Here is a 25,304-nt window from a genome sequence, read left to right on the forward strand (position 1 = left end):
GGATTGGAGAGGAAAAGGGTTTTAACCTTCAGAGAACATTCCAAAACTGTGTGGGAGGCAAGTAACTCAATCACATTTTCACATAATAAAAACACATTTCAAGAAATAGATTTAATGAAAATGCCTTTCATAACCTAAAGGCAGTTTACGAAAGATTTTAAATTATGTAGTTGCCTGTTGCAATAAAGGAGTGAAATTGCTGACCTAGAGACCCTTGTTCTTTTCTCTTACTCTTAGTGTGGGAAGGGAGATTTTTAATTTTTTTAATGTACTGGAAGTCTTTGATATTACTGAGAGTAAGATTTCTCCTGATTTGGGATTCTTTTTGAGTAATTTGGCTTTATTTCCTTTGAGAACCAAAAAGAAGTTGTTGGCATTTTTTCTCAAGCCAAAAAATTATTTTGGAACTTTTGGAGGATTCTTTTTTTTCTAGTAAACTTATGCCATGCATGTGATTGAATTATTCAGGATATAGATAAATTGGTTAGTATTCAAAGGATGACAACATTATCATGCTTGTTCATCAGGTATAAACCTCAGTACACTGAGTAGTGCTGTGTCTATATAGATCTGAGATTGAGGGTTAGCTAGCTCTGCTTTAATTCCGTAGAGTTTTACCCTCCTTTACTTAGTAGGAATGTAGTTTGAGAATATATAGGATCTTTCAGTTAAAACTAAAAACCAATTCCAGAAATTATTGTTTAATAGACTTTTTAAAGTTCAAAAAGTAAGTTTCCTTTGACAAGTACAGCAAGCACAGAAGCATGTACTTTTGCAAAAACCTTTGTAAGACATTGCTTCTGCAACCTTGTAGTTGCTGCCTCTCAGTGATGACAAATTTAACTGCTTTAATTTATTATGCTTCTGTTTTCAGCCCTGTATTCTTGCACTTGCAAATCAAAACATCCAGGTCAAGGCTTATTTCTTTAAAAACACAAGATTTTTAAATGATGGCCTGGATTTTCAGCCTTCCTTTTTTCAAAGCCTGTCATTCTGTTGAGTGATTTTAGGACTAGCATGATTATTAATGGTCTTCTAGGTGGAAAAACATAGTTTACCTAGTCTTTGAAGTTCTACCTTAGGTGTATACAAGTACCTAAGGTAAGTGAATCACAGCATGTCTCTTATTACCACACATTGATACCATATTATTTAATTGATGATACACATCTAAGAGGATGTGGCCTCTCTTTTGTGATAATCCTAATTTGTTAATGATCATACAAACAGTTTTTAATCTTTTTCTTGAAGCTGCAATCAGTGATAGATATGTGAGAGTGCATGAAGTAACTGGCAAGACACAGTTGAAATAATACTGGGATATCCCAGGTTACACAGGATTGTGTCCAGACAGCTTTTGAATTTCTCCAGGACAGGAGACTCCACAACCTCTCTTGATCACTTCCTGTGATCCACTTTGTGCCCTCTGCCCCTTGTCTTGTTGCTGGGCACAAGGAAGGATCTGTCCCCATCCTCCTGATATCCGCTAATGTTCATTCCTAATCCATATCTGAGGACAGTCCTACACTTACATCTTAACCATAAAAATATGAACACTTAACAGTAATAAAATTCTGAAACATATCTTCCAACAGGGTAGATAAAAAAATAAGGCTACATTTTGAAGACTGCAGTGTAGGCAACTTCGGTCTTTCAGCTTATAATTGGCAAAAATTTTTTTGCTTTAAAATAGCAAAGGGTTAGATATAATAAAAAAGGGTTATTAAAAACATGAATATCCACTGTGAAACCTTGATCCAAGTTTTTTTTGTCTTTATCTCTAAAACAAAGGCCCCAACATTTATGGTTTCCCCTGCCTTGTACACATATTAAATATTAGCCCAGGGTTAGTGATTTCTTTTCATCACAGACAGTAGAACAAAGGAAGCAAAAAAAGAGTTCAGATTTTTCTATGTTACAGGTGTAAGGTCTAGTAATGAAGACTTTGATTTCTAATAATAATGAATTTTACTTGTGGTGCTTTTAACACCAAACACCAACTTAGGCTTGAATTTGCTAGAGATTTCACTGCCTTAATATAAGAAACTCTGAAATTCTTTCCCTGATGCTGCAAGAAGAAAAATCCCAGACCATGTTCCACTTCCAGAGAAAAATAGACGGTTCTTCCTGATCCTAAACAGACCTGTCAGATCATTGCATCCTGAGAGAGATTTACTCCCTGCTGATAAGAAGAGCAAATAATTTTTAATATAATGGCCAATCCAAGATGTGGGCTGTAGGGACCAGAAAGCAGTTGGTTCCATTCTTGCTGCCTAAAAACACATGAGCATTTTTAACACAGTGTTGTTTATGCAATTTTGTTATGCACCTCATGGTATTTTGTGGTCTTTAGAAAAATCTTAATGTGGCTGCCTGACATCCTCATTCTCAATAAACTCTTAATCTGTTTTTCCTCCTTTTTAAGTAAGATTTGTCTGTTTCTGATACCTTGAAAACATGGAAAAGCGATGTACCTTTCACAGTAGTGTTTGAAGAAATATATGAGAGATATTGATATTACTTTTCAATTTTAAATCTTCAGTATTGACTTTTTAAGACTGAAATTGGAATACCTCTATTTAATGTTTTTAATGGTTCAAATAACAGTTTAAGCAATTTTCTAGATTTTTTTTTAATGACAGTGCAGTATTCATATTGAGGCTGCTGGAAAAATATACTCAAAATATATTTTTCCATAAAGAACTTTTGCCGTCAATAATAAATGGAAAACTTTTTTCCATTTAATGTGATTTTTTGTGCTTTCACAACGCAGAAAAATTTAGATTAAATTATTTTTTTATTTCAACTAATTACAAAATTTAATTACAGAAATTTCATTGATTTTTCCATTGTAAGTAAATGTGCTGAAATAGTTTATTTGAAATACATCAAATAAAAAGGCCAATTCTGATTTTTTTTATTTCAGATTATTGTGTCATGCAATGAAAGACCATATAGTACGTGTTGCAAATGAAGCAGAATTCATTTTAAACCGACAAAGAGCTGAAGATGTCCACAAGCACGCTGAGTTTGAGGTAAGCCTGAGAGCTGGTGTGTTTCTGGTTCTCTGTTTTCACTCAGTTGTCGCCTAGACTGTAAGTCCCTGCAATAAAGACTTTATTTTTTTCTTCCAAGGAAGAAATTTACATTGAAAGCATTTAAAAACTGGTTTTTAAAAGCTTTGGTAAATGTCAAGCACAAGGAATGGGTTTTATTCCTCATCTTGTCACTGAAATTCATAAAAGCATTTACAGCTTGAAGAAATGCCTTCATCAGAGTGTCTCATCTGATATGGTAGACCTTTTGGTGCACAAATAACTTTTCTGATTTTTTGAAAATAGTAATGCAAATCACCTTATTAATTATTTTTGTTGATTATTTACAACATTATGTATGAGTTCAGTAAAAAAGCAAAGCATATGACTTATAGACTTAAGGTATGTCATTAAAAATTATGAAATAGAAATGTTTTGTTGAATAGATTTAATATTTTAAGGTTATTTTCTTCAAACATTTTGAATTTTGGAGCACTTTAGAATACTTGCTTTTTATATAGTGAAATATGTTACTGCATATCTTTTTTGGTAGTTAGGAGTCGTTATCAACAGTAAGATTGAGTATTGGAAGGTGTAACAGAGCAGCTGACTCCCATAACTCTTAAAGGTCTATAATTCTTATTCTGAAAAGGAATCAACATTCAGTTGCTTTTTCATCAATAAGTGATACAGCATAAAATTTAAATTATGTTGCTTGAAGGTGATCCAAATGTTAAATCCCCTGTTTTTAAAATGTCTTCAGTTTAATAGGTTTACAATTGTTTATACAGGATTAATTTTGTTCCTGTTAAAAAAAAAAGTCATGCAAAAGTAATGGAGTAAATTTAATACTTCATTTTTGACACAACTTTATCAAATATGGTTTTGCATTTTTATGGTGTTTTGTCCATTTCATCACTGGTTTTTATCATTTCTGAACCTGCCTTATGTTTGCATACATTTGTGTAGATGTAGGTATATATGTGCAGTCCTATATTTTCACACATTTTACTGCTCAAATGACCTAGCATTAGGATTGAGATTGACAGACTTAGTATTGATGATAATAAATAGCTATATCAATTTATTAATCTGTGAGGAAATGTCAACAAGCACCTGGTGGCTAGAAATAGGATGCAGGAATCTTAGTTTTGATGAGGTTTTTATCTCCTTGAAACAGCTCTCTTAAATGTGCACTTTGATGTACTAGTTTTTGTGCTCCTTGACCTAGCTGAGAACTGTGAGACACAGAGATATCTGTTGTCATTCTGAATACACATAACCTTTACTTCATTTTGTCAGAGCAGTCAGCAGACACTTGTCATATGGGATTGCAACAACTGTATTACCAAGCTTATACTGGATATTTTGAACATTGATAAAATTGCATTTACAATTAAGTGTATGTCAGAGTGAAGTTTCATATCGCCTCAACAATAAATAACATTTGATATCTATCAGAGCATCATGCAGTAACCTAAGATGACAATGGAAGATTGAGTTATCTGCTCTTTGAAGAATACATTGAGGTATAAGATCTGTCAGAACTCCAGACAGAATGAGAATATTCAATTAACTTCCAGCTTCTGTTAGCAAATAGGATTTAGAATATTAACTAAATTCCCTAAAGGAATAGCCCCAAGTCTGTCTCATTGTCTGGTAAAGAAACCAACACTTTTTTCGTATATGAAAATTCTCATTACATTTGTTGTAGGGAAAGACTGAGGTACACATTTTAGGTGAGTAAGTTTAAATCTGCAAATCATAAAAGAAAACTGTAAAATGTAGACTGTTTTAATGTGAAATTCACAAGTACTTAAATAAGGTGATAGTTAAAGTCTGAAAGAATGCTTTATATATTGTCTTTAATAATGTTGGGGATATAACTGAACATTTTATTATTCATCCTACTTGAAAGCAGTAGGGACAAAGATTTCTGGTAGTTTTCTGCTACATGATTGTACATCTGTCATTTTGTTTTAATAAACTGTATAGGTATACCTTCTGGAGTTTAGCACATGTTAATCAGTGCTCTCATCTAGTGAAGTGCATGACTATTTTATTTTATTTCTGCCCTTTAAACTTTAATTGAATCATTATGGGTGAAATTATTTGTTCCAAGCTGCACCAAGTTACTGTGTCTCCTGCATAGACCACAGACCAGCATCTAAATTTTATTCTGTGGCTCCAGTTGTAGTCACAGCCAGGAAAATTCCTCCCAGAACGGGTACTTCACAGTTAACTTTCATTTTGTTAACCTTTGTAATTGTTCAGGAAGAAAAATGAAAATTTAATTTTACTGTCCAATGAGCTGGTGAAATATTAACCTCATTACTAAGGCAGATCATTGTACTAATTGATGCCTCCCTGTACAAGAAGATAAATTGGAAAATGAATTAACCCTTTATGAATTAGTGTAACCATTGTTCTTTCCCAGATAGATTACTTGAAATGTCTGTAAACACAATAGAAAGACCACTGTTAGAATCATACTGAATGCTAAAGTGATCTGTACTAAAAAGGTAGTGTGCAGAAATATTAAGAATAAAATATAAAGTATGAGGTTAACTTAATTTTAATTGCTCTTTTGAATACTAGAAAATTAGTTTCTATTCACCAGTATTACAGCATCAAGTGTTGGCTAAATGTTCTGAAATGGTGCACAAAAACTGTAAGTGCAAAAAATGTGTCATAAAAGGTACTTTTTAAATTTGCTATTCTGAGAGTATTCTAGCCTTTGTAATTTGTACCTAGAAAATTATACTTTTATTGGATTTATTTTGATTACTCTGGCTGCATTCCTTTTCTTTAGACATTTTGAAATAATTTTTGCAAGGAGGAGAAATTGAGTTTGAACTTAGCATGATTTTGAGTAAAGAAATGGAAAAATATTTTCCTTATACGTAAAGAAAGGATTTATCAAACCAAAAATACACTATATAATTCTAGCAGTTTAGAAACAAACTCATGTGACGGTCAAGAACCACAGCATTTATTTTAGAGGTAGTTTTCTCTCAAAGGACACATGATGGAAATATTAGATTTTTTCAGTTTAAAAGATAAGTGATTTTTTTATCCATTGGGGTTTTTAGAATTGGTAGTATGTTATCAAAATTTTGCATGTTGGGGTATGAGATAGAAAAAAATATAGTCATTATTTTTTTAGTTTAACATCTGTAGCAATAATTTTTTTTTTTTTTAATTTTAGGTGTTAATATAATTTAAAAATCAAAAGCAGTACATATTTTTTTCTTGTATGTTATCCTATGTATGTTAGAGGTGTAGTTTATACCTAAAAACATGTCAAACATTTACAAAAGAAAGGCTAAGTTTTAAGGCATCTCCATGACCACACATATGGCCACACCTAGATGTGTGGCTTAATGTTTTTATTTCCAATTCTGTTGTCTTTGCTCTTGGTATTTCAATTTTTACATGTTCTAACTGAGAACTTGTTCATGGATACTATACAGTAGTAGGACATTTCAATTGAATGGTGTCATGATTTAGAAAAAGTACTACAGAAAACTCAGTGTTCTCACCTAGACTCTCCTAAACCAGACACTGTTTGATCACTTCCCCACCCCTTCCATGGTGGTGTTGAGAACTGGAGGCACAGGAAGTGAAAATCTCAAGTTGAGCTAAGAACAATTTACTGGAAACAGCAATGAGATAAGAAAGAGAACAGTAACAGCAGCAATATTAATAACAAAAGGTATAAGACAAAGAAATTGTTTGCACAGTAAGTAAAACAATAAGTTTTACAATAAGTAAAACCTTTTAGCCTGCCACACTTTCTCCCAGACCAGAGAGAGAGTTTCCCTTACTCCTGCCCAGGCAAGTGACATGAGATGGTATCAAATAACACTAGGGTTTGGATATGCTTGCCTCCAGGCTACTGTAAAAAAATTAACCCTGTCCTGGATGAAACTAGGACAAATGGCATGTCCTTCTAAAAAACACTTTAATGAATTCTTTTCATAATCAGAGAGTTAAATAAATAATAATTTTAAGGCGATCATAAGTAACCTGTCTTTAATGAAGTGGATGTTCTTTCATCCCCAGTCGCAGTGCGCTCAGTATGCTGCGGACCGGAGAGAGGAGGAGAAGATGTGTGATCACCTCATCAGTGCTGCTAAGCATCGAGATCATGTCACGGCCAACCAGCTGAAACAGAAAATACTCAACATACTAACGAATAAACATGGTGCCTGGGGAGCTGTTTCTCACAGGTAAGCCGCAAATGTACAAAGTGTGTGGCTTTAAACCTTACTTGCAAAGTTTGAGAGACACAAGCATTGTATAACAGAAATACGATTTTATTAGGAGTTTAAATGTACTTAAATATAGCATATGCAAATCTGAACAAATTGCAGCTCAGTCAAGTGAGTATTCCTGTTAAAAAATTAATTTAAAAATAACTAAAATGTATAATTTCTTCTGCATGTAAACCTCAGTATTTGAGGTTTTATTGAGGGCTTTGTTCAGTACTGGTTTTAAAAGTTCATTCTGTTCAAGATAGCAGTGAAATTAAATGTTTTCTTACATCATGCCAAAGACAAGAGCCTTGCTCCTCAGAATCACAAAAATAGCCAGTGGCTAAAGTGCTGACCCTCATGTGGAAGATTTGAGCTGAAATTGCTCCTTTCCTTCATTCAGAGCAAGGTCTTGAACCTGGGTCTGTCATGTGAGTGCCCTGTCTGTGAAAGTAGAGTCTGCCAAGTCTCTCTCTTCTTTGTGCATTCTAGCCACAAATACTTGATTATTTATTCAGATTGAAACAACTCAAGCAAAAGAAATCAAGGAAGTCTTGCTCCCAGATAACCAAATTTTACAGCTTGATTTTCTATTTAAATTCCTCTTTGTCTGCTCTGAATCACACAGTGAAGAACAGATAGCTTCATTTAATACAAAAACTTTTTTCTAGATAAATATTTTTTGACAAAACATGCTTGTATTTATGTTGACTACATAGTTAGGGTTTAAGCCTATTAGAAAAGTTGCCAAGTAATAAATTTGACATGTCAGCAATAAGGTTTAATAAATAGCACATATACTGTTCATTCTTTTTCTAATTCTGTCTAGTTGGTTCCTGCAGTTATACCATGTTTGAAACAAAAGTGAAATTTTTCGTGTTCATTATCCCTGTTTCTTCTAAAGAAATCATTCTCTTCTGGATGATGATAGAAATATATTTATTTTTTAAGATGGTAGAAATTGTGGAAATTCAGTCTTACAGAAATTCTGTAGTCTAACACCAGAGACATTCTGAGGGAAATTACAAAAATGACAAGTAGAATATTGTCATATGGTTAATTCAAGACAGGCTTAGTCCATAAGGGATGCTTATGTTATCTCTAGTTAAGGATTAAAGCTGTGTGTCGGGACACTTGAACATGCTAAAAATAAATGCAATTTTCGTGCCTTTTAATGTCTTTGAATAATGAATAACAATTTTTGAATAATGTTGTTGTTCAGCTTTGTGAATGGCTGCAAACACTTTGCAGACTTAAATTTTCTTTTAAGACTACCTTTTCCAGGAGACTATGTCTTCTTAGGGCCAAATAACTTCTGTCTCCTGGATTATTGATGGCTTCCTAAATGGCAACAGTCCATTGCTGCGGCTTTTTCTTCTCAAGTCCATGATAGTTTCTGATGGGCCATAAAGTAGCTTGACACCTGTGACAAACCTATGAAATTTCTTACATTGAACAAAAGAAATTTTTCTTTTATCCCTGTAATGCAACTTGTCCAGTGTTGTCTGATTCTCAGTTACTGGCAGAGCTGCTTTCCCCTTTCGGTGCTTGCAGTGCTAGGTGCAGCGTTTGGCTGGGTTGTGTTTTAGCCACAGGCAGCGGCTTAACCTGGAGAAGGGGGACATGGTACAGTACAAGGTCTCCAAGTGGGGTTCCTCATTTGCAGGAGCCAGCTGGGAAATGATCTTGCACTGCAGGTTTGACTGTGTGTGCTGTGGTAACTTTGTGATCCAGCACCTTCTGTTGTGGGACTAGTGGGCTGTGAATGGGGAGGTTTGGGATGGCAGCAGGGAGATGGAGACGTTCAGTGGAAGAACCTCTGAGCCTTGTTAGGGACCAATGTCACTCAATGGGCAGGTCTGAAAGGCTTTAAGGGCAGAAAATGGAGAGGGGTCTCATAAAACTCTTCAGCCACAGAATGCAAAAACTGTTGTTAAATAGATACTCCAATACTTTTTATATGATGGAGGTTGAGATGTCTTCCAAAACCATGCACACCTCTGTTCTTGGCTGGCACAAAACACAACAGGACTCAAGTCTATGCTTTTAGTTCCTGACAAGGAGTTACAGCATTAGCAGTGTCTTTATAAACTCATGCTTCTCTGTGCCTTGAGAGATACAGCCTGACTGGAATACAGAGCTACTTTAAAGACACACAAAAAACACATTATCACACTAGACCTCTACACTTCTGTAGTGATTTTAATATTTCCATTGGGAAAGGTATTCCCAGTTCTGAAGATACACTGCTAGTCTCCTGTTCAACTTGAGAGCTGGACACCCTTCTTTGAAATGGTGAATTTAGGAAGATCCTTCTCTGTCCTGTCCCAGATGGGGCAGGGTAAGAAACAGGCTATCACTTCTGCACAATAAATACTTGGGTAATAGCAATGCCTTTTGGCATCCAAAATGGATAAGATAGTAAAATATTTGTGCAGACATGAGTGTGATTCTTCAAAGCTTCAATTCTCCATCTGCACAGTGGCAGCTATCAGTGCAGCATAAAGTACAACTATGTATAGAATCATAGGATCATTTCAATTGAAAAGAACCTCTAAGATTACTGGATCCAGCCATTAACCTAACACTGCCAAATCCACCAATAAATGATGTCCCTAAATGCCATATCCCCATGTCTTTTAAACAAACCCAGGGATGGTGACTCAACCACCTCCTGGGCAATTTGTTCCAATGTTTCACAACCCTTTTGGTGATTAAATTTTTCCCAATATCCAATCTAAACTTCTCCTGGCCTAACTTGAGGCCATGTCTTCTTGTCCTATCTTGCCCTGTATGTTTTTGTTTATCTCTTCTCAAGAAAAACAAACAATTTTCAAGTTCTTTAACATAGATGCTCTCGTTACAAAATATTATGGTTCATTTCATCAAATATGACCCAACTGTAGAGAAAATTTTTCCTTATGTTTGCAGTTCAACAGATTATAGTTCTAAGGCACCTGAGGTTTTGTGTCTTTGCAGAAACCAGCAAACAGCATTTACTATTTAATCTGTAGGTGCCACAAAGCTTACTCTTTGGTCATTGAGAAACAAAGAGACTTTTAAGAACCACAGAAGGTTAGTACTGAGACTAAAAGCAAGAGGTCTGATCTTTTGATGTATTCTACATTCTATAGTATTTGTAAATTATGAATTTTAAATATATTATTATAAAATCTTCCCAAAATGTCTGAAGAAACAAGAATTAAGTTGAATGGTATGAGCCAACAAAATACCATATGAGACTTTGAATTCTGTTAGATTGTAGTTATATATAGATAGCTTAACTAAAAATATCATAAATTAATAGGTGACTTGCATTTCAATTAGCTTCCTAATTAGCTATTAATTTATGAAGATGAAATTAATTATAGCCTAGTACCCCACAATTTGAATAAATGCCTACAAACACAACAATTTGTACAATAAATTCCTGTCTCTATGTTAATCAATCAGTAGTTTGAATGGTCTGAGAATCTCTTTACTCTTCCATCTCCTTCTGACTAAAAATGGCAAATAACAATTTTAGAAAAAGCTTTCATTTTTTATTACTTGTCAGTGTTAACTTCTTTCCTCCTTCACAAATGTTTTGCCTTTATATCGTAAAGTGAAACCCAAAGCTCTTTTTCTCAGTTTCTGCCAAGTGTGAGCATCAAATCCTCTATAACAAATAGAAATTTACTGAATCATTTCATTTTCACCTACGTATCTCAGACAAAACATAATAGATTTCAAAATAAATCCCATTAGTTATAAATCCTGTTTGTGCCCTTCAACAAAACTAGTTCCGTTTTCTGTAATTGGGCAATTTATACTTTTAGGTATCTTTGTAATAGCTTACACTAAACATACTTGGGTTTTTTTCCCTTTTTTAATTTCAACATTATATCAAAATTAAAATTCTGCAGGATTTTCCCATTTAGATGAGAAATTGGTGAGCTGGTTATTTTCTTGATGCACTGTCACTTGTTCAGAGGGAATCTGCAACATCAGGAAGAATCAAACAGGGTGTTTCATAGCTTAGCATTCCAAGCTTCTTTAAGCCAGCACTTACCCTCAGCTTTCTTCAGGGTTATAGTTTTTGTGTCACAACATATGCTTCCTTCTGCCTTCTCTGTCAGCTTCATATGGTGCTTCTCTTCCTCCCCATCTGTGTCTCTCCCCATACACATATTAAAAAAAAAAAAAGTTTTGTAAAACTTGTCTGTACACACAGTTCAAATTTATCAACCATATGAATGCCTGTGTTTTGGCCCATAAGCTGTTACTGTCTTACTTCAGCTTCTTGGTTTTATCAGATACCTCAACTTTTCAAAAACTTTTATTCAAGAATGCTGAATATAAATATTTCTACCTTACAGTCTATATAGATTTAAAGCAAATTAGAGCAATAAAAGGAGTTCAGAATTCCAATTAGCCTTCAAAATCTAAATATGAAATACTTGTCATAGATATTTTCGTATGATCAGTTTTGGTATTCACAGGAGGACTACTATAATGAGAAAAATGACATTTAAAAATGAGACTTGGTTCTCTTGCTTTCTGTGATTTAATGAAGGAGGTTCCACCTACGTTAAAGCAGCTGTACCAAATAGCAAGTATACAAGGGCTTTTTCTGTTCAAATCCATCTTTGGTTAAACTAGACACCCATAACAAATTAATCATTCATGGTGGAGGGCAGAGCTGTCAAACTCATTCTGTGGTGAAGACCAAATTCGTCTGGGGAGACAGGCTGGAAATAAAAAGTTTCTTGCCAGACAGCTAGTTTTGTCTCTCTCTGTGTTGTGTGCTTCTGAAGAGATTGGGTTCTGCTGGGGGCCAGAGGAATGAGAACGGAAAGAGAACTCCCTTTCCCAAGCCTATGGGGGTTGGCAGTTAAATAAGCTGATTCTGGAAAAACACTGATTTTAAACCAAATGTTTTCAGTTTACAGCAAGGGAGACTAGATCACAGGAATTTAGAACGTTGTTTCCCTTACAGCCATTCTTTGGCATTCTCTGACTCCATCTCTATATTATGCTGTCTTAGGAAATTCAGAGAGGCACAGAACCCATTCTTACCCCCCACTGCAAATCAGATTAATATGGTTTAGCTATTCTTTCATTTCTGGCTCATTTTGACTGCTAGGCATAAATTACAAAGGGGGCTTTAGCAGTGGAAAAGGTGTAGGACCAGATCCTGTCTACTGGATCCAGAAGCGTGTTTGATGTGCCTTTCTTTGTGAACTTTCTTAAAGGTCTCTTAAGGTTATGTATTTTTTCCACATACTCTGTAAAAACTATGAATTTTCTGTTTCTGGAATTAATGGAATTTTAATTTTTTTTTTTTTTTTGGCAGAATATATTCTTCAAAATTGGTCTGATTGAACTGCATACTTTTTAGCTTGTTCTTCAGCTATCCTGTTACAAGTTCCAAATATTTAGTTCTGAGATTACTTCATCACAACAAAACACTAAGAAAATGCTTTTCTATCTTCTGTTGTTTTTAATTTACTGCAATATTTGAGAGACCTTGAGATCAGGAAATGTGTCAGCAACATATTTTCAGTGCAGTATTAGTTATTCATTTATAGCAGGATTTAAACATGAGTGAGATGATTTTGTTAATCTGATCACTGTATTGTAGTACCTTACATTTCAGTCTACTTTTTAACTTTCTTACTGTGCTTTCAACTGTGTGGCTTCTCCACCCATTGCATACCCTCTTTCTTCCTCCCTCCCTGACTGCTTACCACTGTGGTGTATTTGAAGGAGCTCTTGCTAATGGAGCTGAGAATTTTGACAAGCATGGTGGAGAAAGGGGAATGGCAGAATTCTGCATCCTTTTCTAATAATAGGTGTAGGGTGATATTTACAGTATAGAGATACCTGCCAAGAAAGAAGCATTATATTACTAGTGATGGGCTGTACAAGCAACTGCGCAATTTGCGTATGTGGGATTTATTCACTTCTGTATTTGTGCAAGGTTGCTCAGTTGTTTTGGACTGTGGCGCTGTTCTATGGATTTGTTCCCACAGCTGGAAGAAAGCTCATAAGAAAATATTTTTTTTGGAAAGAGGTAGTGTTTTTAAATGTTGAGAAACAAGTGGTGCCCAAGAAAGGCTTGTTCAGCTCTAGAGAGCGACTTATTTTTCTCTAGGAAATACAGTACATTTAATTTCATTATAAAGAAGGAAGTATTCTGCACTTTCACCTTATGACTTCTGCATTAAGAAGATTTTTTTCCCTGCTTTTTTCTACCTAAATTTGGAGTTTCCCCCCCAAAAAAAAAAAAAAAGGAAAGCTTTGTAAATTTTTTTTTTTTTTTTTTAAGAATTAGGGACAACAGATCTTTAGATGTCAATATTTTCTTTAACTGGAACAGTAATCAGAATACAGATCCAAATTTCATACAATTTGCCATCTGTATATTTATTGTAGGACTATACATATACCAGAGGAAGACCACCATTAGCAGACTGAGGGGGACTTCTGCTCCCCCTTAAGTCTAGCCATGGGTTTAGCAAGTGCACGCACATGCAGCCATTCAGCTTCCAGGGAACCAGTCACAAGAACAGACATAAAGGTTCAGACCTCTAGTCCATCCAGCCTTGTAACCTTCAACTATAACTGAAAAATTAAGAAACAGAAAGGACAAGTAGACATGATGGATCCATCTAATACCCACTACTCAGACTTCTTGACTTTTCAACTCAAGATTTCCCAAGGAATCTCAAATTCAGTCACTCTTGATTTTGAATTTTCCATGTCTTGGTAGGGCTTCAAAGTACTTTCTGCCTCCATGTTTTCCTCCTAGTTCCTGCAGCAGAAACAAACTCTGCAGTGGTTATCAGCAGACTGGACTAACAGTTGCTGATATTAGACAATGTTCCTAGCACCTGTTCTGCTTCTTTTCCTGCCTTCAATTTAGAAAGAAATAAAAACTCAGTAGAAGCCATGAGGGAAGAATTTCTCATTGCTAGAGACCACTTTGCTCACTTTTCCTCACATGTCTGCTTAGTAATACCTGGGCAATATAGCAGTGGACTTCCATCTTCCGCATATAAAAGAATAGAAAGCAAAGAATAAAAAAAGAAATAAGAAAATTTTATGCTTCTAAGACTGTATTTTCTCAGAAATTAAAATTCTTTGACATATTATTTACTTTCTGACATAAAATGGGTACGACCTTATTTTTAAGTCTTTTTTAAGTACCATTACAATCCAGGGTTCTTTCCCATGTGATGCTTCAAATATATTACAGAAGATGAATGCCCAGCTGTAGATTTTTTTTTTTTTCTCTAGGAGAAAAATCTGTAGTGTTTTGGTAGACTTCTCCACCATTTCCTGCTGTAGACATTAGAAATGCAAAATTTAACCAGAAATGAAAACCCAGTGGAACAATTTTGATTCCCTTTGTTTCAAAAGCTTAATGTCTTGTAGGTTTTTTTTATTTTAAAGGTATTTATGTCCAACTATAGTATTGTCAAATAATTTCAGAAACTGAGAAGAAAGTTTGGAAAGGAACTGAAGATTAAATCATCTTCAGGCACCAAGGAAGGTGTAGTGTGGTACATGCCAATCACATCCTTTGCATCCCCTTTTCTTTGTGGGATATGAAGTGCAGTTCTGCAAACACCTCAGAAAACCTATTCCATGTCTTTGAGAGATGTATAGTTGATTTTGCATGTGCATTATTAGATCATTTTCTTTGCTTAAAATTAGAATAATTATATGTGGTTTTAAACCTAGCTCTTGTCTTAGTTCCTTTTCCCTCACAGTAATGTGTAATCAGGTAATATATGTAATATACTGATCTGTTTCTATTGTCTGCTCTGTTCTTGGGTTTATTTTTCTCCACTTTTTCCACAGTAAGGGAAAAAAATCAGCCCTGATGATTTTTTTTTTTTCCCATTTTTACTTCTCTCTGGTACAACACTTGGCGGCCTATCTTGCAGTATTGCTGCAGGGGAGTGATAGGCAAGTGCATATGGAAGTGGTGCTTCCAAGTGCCACAAAGAAGGAAGTCCTGTCTTCAGGTGTACAGGAGGAGCATGGTTACCTGGACACAGAGGCCAGAACCAGAGTCTTGTCCCTTCCCTCTTACCTATAGTTTGACAGGAGGTTTCCTTGGGTTTGGTGTTTCTGTATGCATTTTGTTAGCCCATTCTGTATATTCACAGATACTAAGCTGTGAAGATCATCCTTAGACAACTCACATTTCTGATTTCTGAAAAATATTCCCAGCATATGTCTCTCTTTCAGTTGATTACTTTTGGTTGGGTTTTTATTGTGGATTTTTTTGGTTGATTGGTTGGATTGGTTGGTTTGGTTGTTTTTTGGTTGTTTTTTTTGTTTTTTTTTTTTTTATTCATTAAGTTTAACTTTTTAAAACAGTGAAAAAATAAGTTTACACAGATTTACTTTGATTCAGAAACACGATGTCAGTCATAATTGTTACATGACTTAAAGGAGATTGCTGTACTTGATTATACCGCATTCTTTGTTGATAAAATAGACATGGTAATACAAAGTATAATTCTAAAGACTAATTACATCATTCAGGTTGATATTGAAAGTACTGTGTAAGCTTGGTTTTATTTGGTTTTACATAGCTTATGTAGATTTGGTATATTTGTTATAACGGATTTACTTTTTCTTTATGATTGTATTTTTACATAACTTGTAAGTTCTCTTTTTTTCAGCAGTAATATCTTTTCACACAGAGTTTTGATGTATATTTTAGATCTATTTCTTGTACACTTACAGATATAATATATCTGAAGGTGACAGATTGCAAGCTTCTCACAGTATTTGGGCTCCCTAGTATATTGGTAACTGTTGTCAATAATATGGACTGTTGGTTAGGTTGTAAAGCTTCATTGCTCAGGAGTGTTATATTTTGAAGTCATCTGTCATGGATGTGTTGTAGAGATAGGGGTCTATTTATGTTTATGGCATTTTAAGTAACTCAGTAAGACCCTTTAAAATATACAGAAAAGGCTTGTTTACTGTCATCACTGCTCACTTAATCCTGTGACCTTGACATGATCGTACGCCCATAAAGCTCCCTGCAGGTAGTTCAATAAAACAGATGAAGATGAATAAAACAGAGTCTAATGATTGTTTCAGCTTCAATAATATACTGTCTTACGCCATAAGTATTTCTTAACCATTCAATAGTGCTGAACTATTTTAAAACCCAATAATGTAGCAAATTATCCAGTTGTCTAGATTATTACAAAATCCACCAAAAGATTCATAAACCACATAGACTCTGTGTTTAATTTGAGAACGCTAACCATTGTTTTGAAAAATAGCCTGTATGCACAACACCAAAACACTAATATTTAAATTATTTCTTAAACTGTCCTAATTTTTCAGATTCCCAGATTTTTCAGATTCAGATTGTTGGGTTTTTTCTTTCACTTTACTCCTGATACCAAATTATATTTCTTGAGTGGGGATGCTTTTGGTTTTGTTATAGCCACAATCTGAATCTTGGAAATATTCATGTGAAATAGATTTCTTTAGATGATTTACTAGAAGCTATGTTTGCACTTATGGTAGGAAGCAATAAAAATGTACATAAAGAGGAAGTTAAACTTGATGTCTCTTAGGCTCAATTTATAAAAACTACTGAAGCCTTTGGGATACTTTGCCATAAGAGTGCAATAATTTTTATGCATAATATATCTTGTTATATGTGAAAAAATGGAGGAAAGTAAAGTATGATATATTTGCCTCATGGTGAGTGGAATGTTGTTTTGGTATTAAAAAGTGTTCAATTTCCTTAATATCTAGACATTAAAGTTTCCAGTTTCTGTTAGGTAACAATGCATTATTTTTAAACACATAATAATCTTTTATACTAAATAATGCCCTAACCTCTTCTACAGTCTTGAATAAAATGTGCAGTTTTCAAAGTTGATGACAGCTTAATAGTAGAGGAAATTTATTTAGTGAACTTCAGACAGTATTTTCAGTGGTAGACTTTCATAGTGAACTGCTGAGCTAAAAATTATGAATTAGTGAGTAAAACCTGTCAAAAAAGAAGAGCAGCCAGAAACAAGTTTTAATATGTATCTCCCAAACCAAAACAGACTCTATTATCCTTTATTATTTAATCTAAATTAAGAACTACTGAGAAGAATGAGAGAAAATAAAAAGCTACCACACTTTTTTTTGGCCAAATGCCAGAAAAAGTTCCTTTAATAATAGTCCTTTAATGTGAGATCATCATGATGAGTTAGTAAAAATCTCAGTTAGTATACTTTTAGAGCACCCTGATAGACAAACTGTTTAATCATTCCCACAGAATGAACTACCTTTCATTTCTAACACTCTCGGAATTAAATTTTTTAAAAAACCCAATTGGCAATTTGTGTGGAATGGCCAATTTCTCTGGAAATGTTTTCAAGGAAAACTGTATGGTCTGTTATATTTTAACAAAGAAAGTGTTATAATGTTTTGAAGCCTGATTAAATAAAACCAAAATATTAAAATTAGTATAAAAGATTGGAATTTATGAACAATTCAGTAGTGTTAGAGAAACATTAGAAACTGTCTTTTAAAAAAAGGATTTTTTTTTACATAGAAATTATGTTTTTCTTTAGAGTAAATCATCCTTTAGCTTATCAGTATGCTGAGGCTTAGTTTTTGACTGGGTTTTTTAACATATGATAGTGTTTATGTTGTTATTCTTGCTTGGTGAGGAATACATTCTCTTCCCTAGAAAAAAGCAAATATGTTTCTTCTGAAACACACACAATAAAAAATTGATGCACCTGGCCTCCACTGGGTATTCATTCATGCTCCTTTCTGAGTGGTGATCCAATGTAAGCCATGTGCATTAATTCTTTGGTATGTTTGTTGCACAATCTAAATCTAGATTTAGGTCAGTGTTGGGTTTTATCTATGGAACTCCCTGTATAACTGTATCATTTGATAACCTTTTTCTAAGCTGTGAAAGTGATTGCCAACTCAGCAGGGACTTTCAAAAGATTCTGCTGGACAGCAATAAATTTTAAACAGAGACCTTTTCTTAGGAATGCCCTCTTTTGAAAGTACTAGAATAGCTCCTTTATTTCAGTCACACTGACAAATTTCTAAGGGTGGCACTCTTAATGCAGTAAATGCAATATTTATTTAGGGGATTCCCCTTCTTTAAAATTAATCCACAAATTATCAATTTGAGTACACTAAAATTAAAAACAATATACTTCTAGAAACTTGTTCTCTATTAGGATTATGAAAATATATTTATTTTTACTCTTTTTTTTTCTTAAATTTAACTTGTCAGAATCCTCACAGTAAAGTTGTGATGCTTTTAGAAAACAGTAGCTTTCTAAAAGACATAAAATCTGTAGGCAAAATCTCAGCTGTAAAAATTAAAAGGCCACAATGGATATTCCATAACAAGCAAACATTTATAGACCTCTGTGTCATTCATGGTTTCAATAACAATTATGAAATGTTAAATCACGGGCAAGTTTTGAGGTGTCTCTTAGTAAATATTTAAGTTTCCTTGCCAGTGGCATCTTAGGTTCTCCATTGGCTCCAATTGTCTGAAATTTTTATTGGTTTATCCCCATATTTGTCCACATTAGCAGTTATAAAGGCAGGATACATACCTGCTACTGGTACTCTTTCAACCTTGTTAGAAATTCATAGTTAATATCATCACCAACATTAGAGAAGCATAAAGGGAGGTCAGGGAATGATATAATTGGTGTGCATATAACTTAATATCTGCTCCAGAAATTGCAGGAACTTGGACAACAGATGAAATAAGGTAGGGAAAGCAAGGTTTTCAAACTACCAAACAAGTACTGTCTGGCTGAGAAATAGCTTTAGGTGTGACTGAAGAGTCACTTTGTAGGTCCTCTGGGTTTTGATCTGACAGACAATAGAAAAGCTCTGTAAGCAATGGTCCTTCCTCCCCAACTTTTATTATCATGTTTGCAATCAATAGTGAAACTATAAAGTATCAGCCAAGCATTTGTATTACCTTTTGGGCTGAATTTCAATATTGTATCTTATTTTTCACTATTTTGAGAACAGAAAAGAAAGGCATGAATCTTCTCACTTTCCATACCTGTGTTCACCACTAATCACTTTGTTCTCCCTCTGATGGCAAAAAAGGCAATCAGCAACAAATTTAAAAAAAAATTTACTAATCTAACATCAGTGGAGAAACATTAAATTTTTAATTCCTTTATGAGCTGGAAGAATTTTTGGGAATTCCAGGAAGGACTAGTTGCCTTAATAGAAAATCTAAGTTTTTCTAGGTCTTCACATTTTACATTTGAATCAAGATAAGAAGAGCCTTTGGGGTCTTTGTCTGAAGGAGGGAAAAATTAATGGGATATTCCAAGGTTTACTCTATGTTTACATAGCAACTTACTTTTTCTTTTTAAACCATTCAATAATAATGAAGGGGGAACATGGTTTATGGGATTTATTGTCGTGAGGTGTGTGGACTCTTCCTCAGTTTTTTGCCTAAATATAACTGTCTCTGCAACTCAATGTAGATCCCATGATGTGTCTCTAAATAGAGTACCTAGGTGTTTCTTACCTTACAAAAATTTTCCTGTAGGTTTGGGTCACTGAAAAGTTTTCAAATTATGCTTTACTGAGTGCATGCATAGTTTGTGCTCTCTAATATATGGGGAAAAAAGGGGATGTAAAATGACTATTTTATCTGGTTGTTTCATGTATTGAAATCAAGAATTAAGAGGTAGAAGTACCGCAAAATTCTGTTTCATTTGTGTACTGCATTACGTGACTGTGCTCATGCATGCATTTGTGCCATAGTATGAATTAAGTCACAGAGTATAGTCTTTGAGATTTTCTTCAGCACTGCTGCTTAATTATTCTTAGTTTTGTGGTGTACTTATTTATCTGCATTTTCAGTCTTAGAAATTATATGCTTGGGCATATTTCTTGAGCATTCCTGGGTAATGCAGGAATATTTTGCATCTGATTTTGAGGGTGGGTGAGAGTTGTTTATCTGTGGGTCAGGAAAGCAATAAGAGTGAAAAAAATGATATGTTATTTCCATGATCTAAATGTTCTGCAGCAGTAGGAGCAGCTGAGCAGCTCACTGTTATTCAATGCTACATTAACTTTTCCATTAATTCTGGTGCTGTAAAACATGAAGCCCTTAAGCATTGTGAAGTTGCTGCCTGATTTTTGTTCCTTTACATGGCTGCTGTATATTTGCATGCTACAGCCATTATATGGATAATCACCGTCATTACTTTTTAGAAGGTCATTTTCTTATTGTACTGAATACTGTTAGATACAGAAAAGCCTTAATAAAAGAAAGGTTCTTTAACCACATTCACTATTAATGCTATATTTTTTTACTTATTTGTTGCTATTATTAGATGATGGCAGCCCAAGTGTCAAGAAGATATTTTACCTCTGTATTTTTTCGTTGTTTATTCATTAAATAAAAACCAAACTTCAAAATAAAAGCCTTAAAAAAAAAAAAAAAAAAAAAAAAACACCAAACCCAGAGACCAAGAAAGCCTTACTTTTTCACTAAAAAAAAAATTAAAACAATTGTTTAGTTTCATTTCCTTCCCTCTTAGGAGAGAAATTATTAAATACTATTTTGAATGAAGATACATTTTTGTTGTCATAAACATAATTCTATTATGAAAATACTGAATTAAAAAAAAATAATAACATATGGAGATTGGAATTACAGTTATTCGAATTTCTTGTGTTATTTTAAATATTTGTTAAAAATATACACATTTATGGGAATAGTGGTTTTACTGAGTGTCAATAACAAACCAGAGCATGGTACTTCCAACCACAACACACCAACCATTCCACCTATTCTCCCCTCCAGAATTCACAGAACAGTTCATATGGGAGACCAAGGATCTTACTTCAGCTATGAAAGCAGTCACTTTATGCCCTAAATAATGAAGATATATTCTTGGTGGTGCCAGTGAGGTGACATCTCAATGCTGAATAAATCAGTCTTTTTCTATCCGCCCTGTTTTCCCCATCCGTAACACATGAATCATGGTGCACTGCTAACAAACACAGTGATTTGAAATCTGTTGATGGAAGAAAAAGCACTAAAAGTGGAGCTTAATAAATATCCTTTCTATTAAGAGAATGGTCTTAAATATTTAGTATTGTTTTGCTTTATTTTTAAACATGCTTCAATCATGTAATTCTTTAGGTTTTTCTGTGCCGCAGAGTCACTCTGTTCGCTGTTTTGATGGTTAGGTTATCATCATTGGAACCAGCATCAGCATCACAAGATTTGTGTGATGGCTCATACAGAATCCATTTTAGCTGCATAAGCCATTACCATTGCTCTTAAGATCTGTTTCTGGCATTTTAGGAACAGGATGAAATGTGATTTGACTAGCAAGCTTCTTACTTCTATATTCAATTGAATGATTCTGATTCTTTTCTTTGGCTTTCTCTCCCACCTCTGTGTCTTACAGAAGTTTTGTGATACTAATTTTTTTTTTTTTTTTTTTAACTCAGGTATTTTGATGTCTGGTATTATTTGATTTCAGGTACATGTGGGAAGATGAGCTTAATATCAAAATGCTAAAGATAATATCTTGTATTACGTGAATGTACACACTATACATATTGAGTCTTAAGTCTACAAAGAAATTCTACCCTGGTTTCATGACAGTAAATTTACAAAGAAAGTTTAGAATTTATTATATTCTTTACATGATGAAAATATTGCTTTTCAGGAATTTCACTTAGTTTCTAACTTAATAATTTAGGAATTTTTCACAGTTCTATTTAGTAAGCAGCAATCTAAATTTCATTGTGTTACCAACACATGTTCTGAATGTGCGCTTACTGATTTAAACCCTCTATTAGTTCTCGCCTAAATCTTGTCCCTGGACTGTATCCCTCCAACATAGGATTATGGTTTTTCTCATTTATTTCTCATATACTGCTGAGAAAATTACCTTACACTTTTATCCATGGGGTATTTACTTTTAAAACCTGTTCAGTGTCTTCTCTGTATTGCTGCCCTGGCTGGATAGTGTATCTGTATTTACCAGAGCCAGCAATGTGGCACTCAGAAATGTCTTAAACAGCTCATAAGAGGGCTTTTCAGGATTAGGAAAAAAGGGGATAAAGAAAATAAGTGATTGGTTCAAACTTTGAATTTTTTTTCATAATTAAATACTTACTTGTGATTGATGAAATAATTTGGAACAAGAAAAGCTATATAATTAGAATTGTCTTACAATGTTAAACAATATTTTTTAAAATTAATTCAGTATTTATATCAGTTTGAATGAGCTGGCATAAAAATCTATACCTACACATGAGCAAATAACACATAAAAATAGTATGTTTTGAATGCTGAGGAATAACAGCTCTTAGCACATTATGCAGATTAGAACAGCCTGTGAAAATAGTATTGTTGTGTAAATATAGAATAAAGATCTTTGTTTCATTAAATACTTGTTTCTACTTGAAGAATTTGTTTTTTCTTTGGTATCTTAAAAAAAGAAATCATCCTGAAGCAGTAAGTGTTTCTAGATTTGGGAAGCAAAATAGTGAATATTTCAACTTGAAATTCTATTTTGTTCTGGCCATTAAAACTGCTAGGAATCTCAAGACACTTGATGAGAAAACAAAGGAAAATTTTATGATCTTTGCTATGAATCCAGGTAAAGGATTATAAGTGTTAGTCAGACTCTGAAATGGAAAGGCAAAAGGATATTACTCAAAACACATTTTAGCAGTGATTATCTGTTATCTGGAAAAATAGATTCCACTTCACACAGTAGGATGCTATATTTTGCTGAGAATCAAAGTTTACAAAATAAATTTCAATATTTTTTAGTATGGCAGGTGATGAATGTTCTCCTGCAGAGGTTATATCAGAAAATCAATATTTGTAAAATTGAAACAGTATAGGTTTGTATTGATCCATGCGGCTAAATCAAAATGAAAGGCTTTGTAACAGCTTTCTTAGACAGCCTGCTAGCTAGTAATGGCAAACTATCAATTTTAGCTTTCCACTGATAAATCAGCTTGAAAATTGGATGTCAAATTTTTTTTTACTGAAGTAGTGATTTTTTTCTTCCCTCTAACCTTTCTTGATGGGTTAGATTGGTTTATAAGACTAAGCTCTGCCTTTTTGAAGGCAGTTGTCAAAACTGACAGATAGATATATTTTGAAACAAAATCTAAACTCTTAAAGCCAAATTTTGTGTACTAGCTGGCTTGATGGTAATGCTATGTGTGCATCTCTGTGTAAACAAATATGAATATATGTTCATGTGTGTAATACTGAAAATGACATTGATTTAATACTTCAGGTATATATGTTTCTCCCTTTTCTGATCTCTTGAGTTCACAAAGGTCAGGTTTTCAACTGCAGCTTTTAAAAACTAATGCCTCAGAAAGTATTTTGGCTTTCAATGGTTAGGAAGATTGATTTTCTTTAATTGACAGATTTTCTTTTTTATTTTAAGTGAGACTTTATGAAATGATAACATGAACATCAGTTACAGCTGCAGGTCCTTAAAACCTGCATGGATGTTCTTTGTTTTTAATGAGAGAGAAAACAAGATACAGATTTTCTCAGAAAATAGCAAAATGCTTTGTGATGGCAGGGGGAAACCCTTTAATTTAGGTCACATGCAGTAGTTTTCAGTGGGAACTAACGGTGCCATACCTTCATGTCTGTACAGCAGAATATAAGTTAGCTCGAGTGGGTATTGATTGTGAAGTTTGCTGCTGTATAATTACTTTTGGCTGTAGAAAAATGTGGTGTGTATTGATCTAGATGGAAGCATTTGACTAGCAGTTTCCCTTGGCTAACAGTGAGTGTCATCTTTCAGCCATGATAAATGGTAACATTCTGGGTCAGCATAATTACTTGGTGGTGAAATGAACCTCCTGTACCCTTCTCCTCTCACACCAAGGAACCACCATAATCATCTTTATCTTAAAGCCATGATTTACTGAACTAACCAGCCCCTTAATACAGTCCTCCCCTTCCCACTGTATGCACCCACATTAAATGTGCTTCTATACTATTATTTTAAAAACTAAGCTGTTCTGTTCTGTATCCACAAGTATGATTAATTTTTTTTTACCTAATCCCTGTCAGTTGACGTGGACCTGCAGGAGGCCAGCTCCTGCAACAATCTTTTAATCGTAATGCTTAGTATTCATGTAAAAAAAAAAAAAAAATATATATATATATAAAGGACAAATACTAAGGTGTTCATTGTTTTGACATAGTGTATTTTAAGTCTTGGAACCAAATGTTATTAATGCACTGTTAAATTATTAGTGTACTGCAATGAAAACTGCCATATGAATTTATTGTCAGTGACCCTTTAATTTTATAGAGTAATGTACACTCTGGATGTGCTGTCTTTGGAGAACAGATGATTATATTTTTTCACTATATGCTGCTAGAACAGTTTCATTTAAAAATAATTTTGACACCTCATTTAATAACAGTTTTAAATGTAAGATTTTTTTTTAAGCAGTAGCCATATTTCTCTTTATGTGTATCTCTAATAGGTAATAAATATGCCATCAGAAATAGGAAAATAGTATTTATTGCTAGAACAGAAAACTAATATGATTTGTATTGTTTGGCACCTTTCTAATGGGGAGTTTTCAATTTGTTATCAATATTTCATTAAAACTTTGTATCATGTTGTTCAAAATGGATTTGTGTTTACTTGCCAGTAGTGGAATATGGCCCTGGGGTAATGACTTTTTGTTAAGTAATGTTAGTTAAAGAAAATCTGGCAAGAGTTTTAGATCATTTTAAGACAGCTGTGAAGGGTTTGGATAAAGGTCATTTTCAATGATTGTGCTTAGTTAAATAAATGTGAAGGGTTTCACAATGGGAATCTTGCTTTTCAGTATGCTGTCATAAATTTCCCCTAAACACATCTGGGAATAGGAAGTAAAATGTAGTTGTTTCTGCCTTGAAGGCAGTGTATTTTATATTTTCCTTGCTTTGTTTGTTTTCCCCTTATAATGCTGTTTATTCACA

At 33.9% G+C, this 25,304-nt stretch overlaps 1 protein-coding gene and 1 long non-coding RNA gene across 3 annotated transcripts in view; one reads left to right on the forward strand and one right to left on the reverse strand.

The window, feature by feature from the left end:
• The window catches only part of NBEA (neurobeachin), a 457,382-nt gene that overhangs the window by 231,781 nt on the left and 200,297 nt on the right, over window positions 1–25,304 (forward strand). For both annotated transcript variants that reach the window (XM_054003372.1, XM_054003379.1), the window contains exons 37-38: window positions 2,927–3,035; window positions 7,101–7,267. In XM_054003372.1, coding sequence (XP_053859347.1) covers window positions 2,927–3,035; window positions 7,101–7,267 — 276 coding nt within the window. The remainder of the gene's footprint in view (window positions 1–2,926; window positions 3,036–7,100; window positions 7,268–25,304) is intronic.
• Window positions 6,983–11,715, reverse strand: LOC128821958 (uncharacterized). The gene is made up of 2 exons (XR_008441291.1): window positions 11,343–11,715; window positions 6,983–7,202 (listed from the first exon to the last, which is right to left on the reverse strand). It is a non-coding gene; the product is annotated as an uncharacterized LOC128821958 (long non-coding RNA).

Source organism: Vidua macroura, chromosome 2 (assembly GCF_024509145.1).
Source record: "Vidua macroura isolate BioBank_ID:100142 chromosome 2, ASM2450914v1, whole genome shotgun sequence".
Taxonomy (NCBI): Eukaryota; Metazoa; Chordata; class Aves; order Passeriformes; family Viduidae; genus Vidua; species Vidua macroura.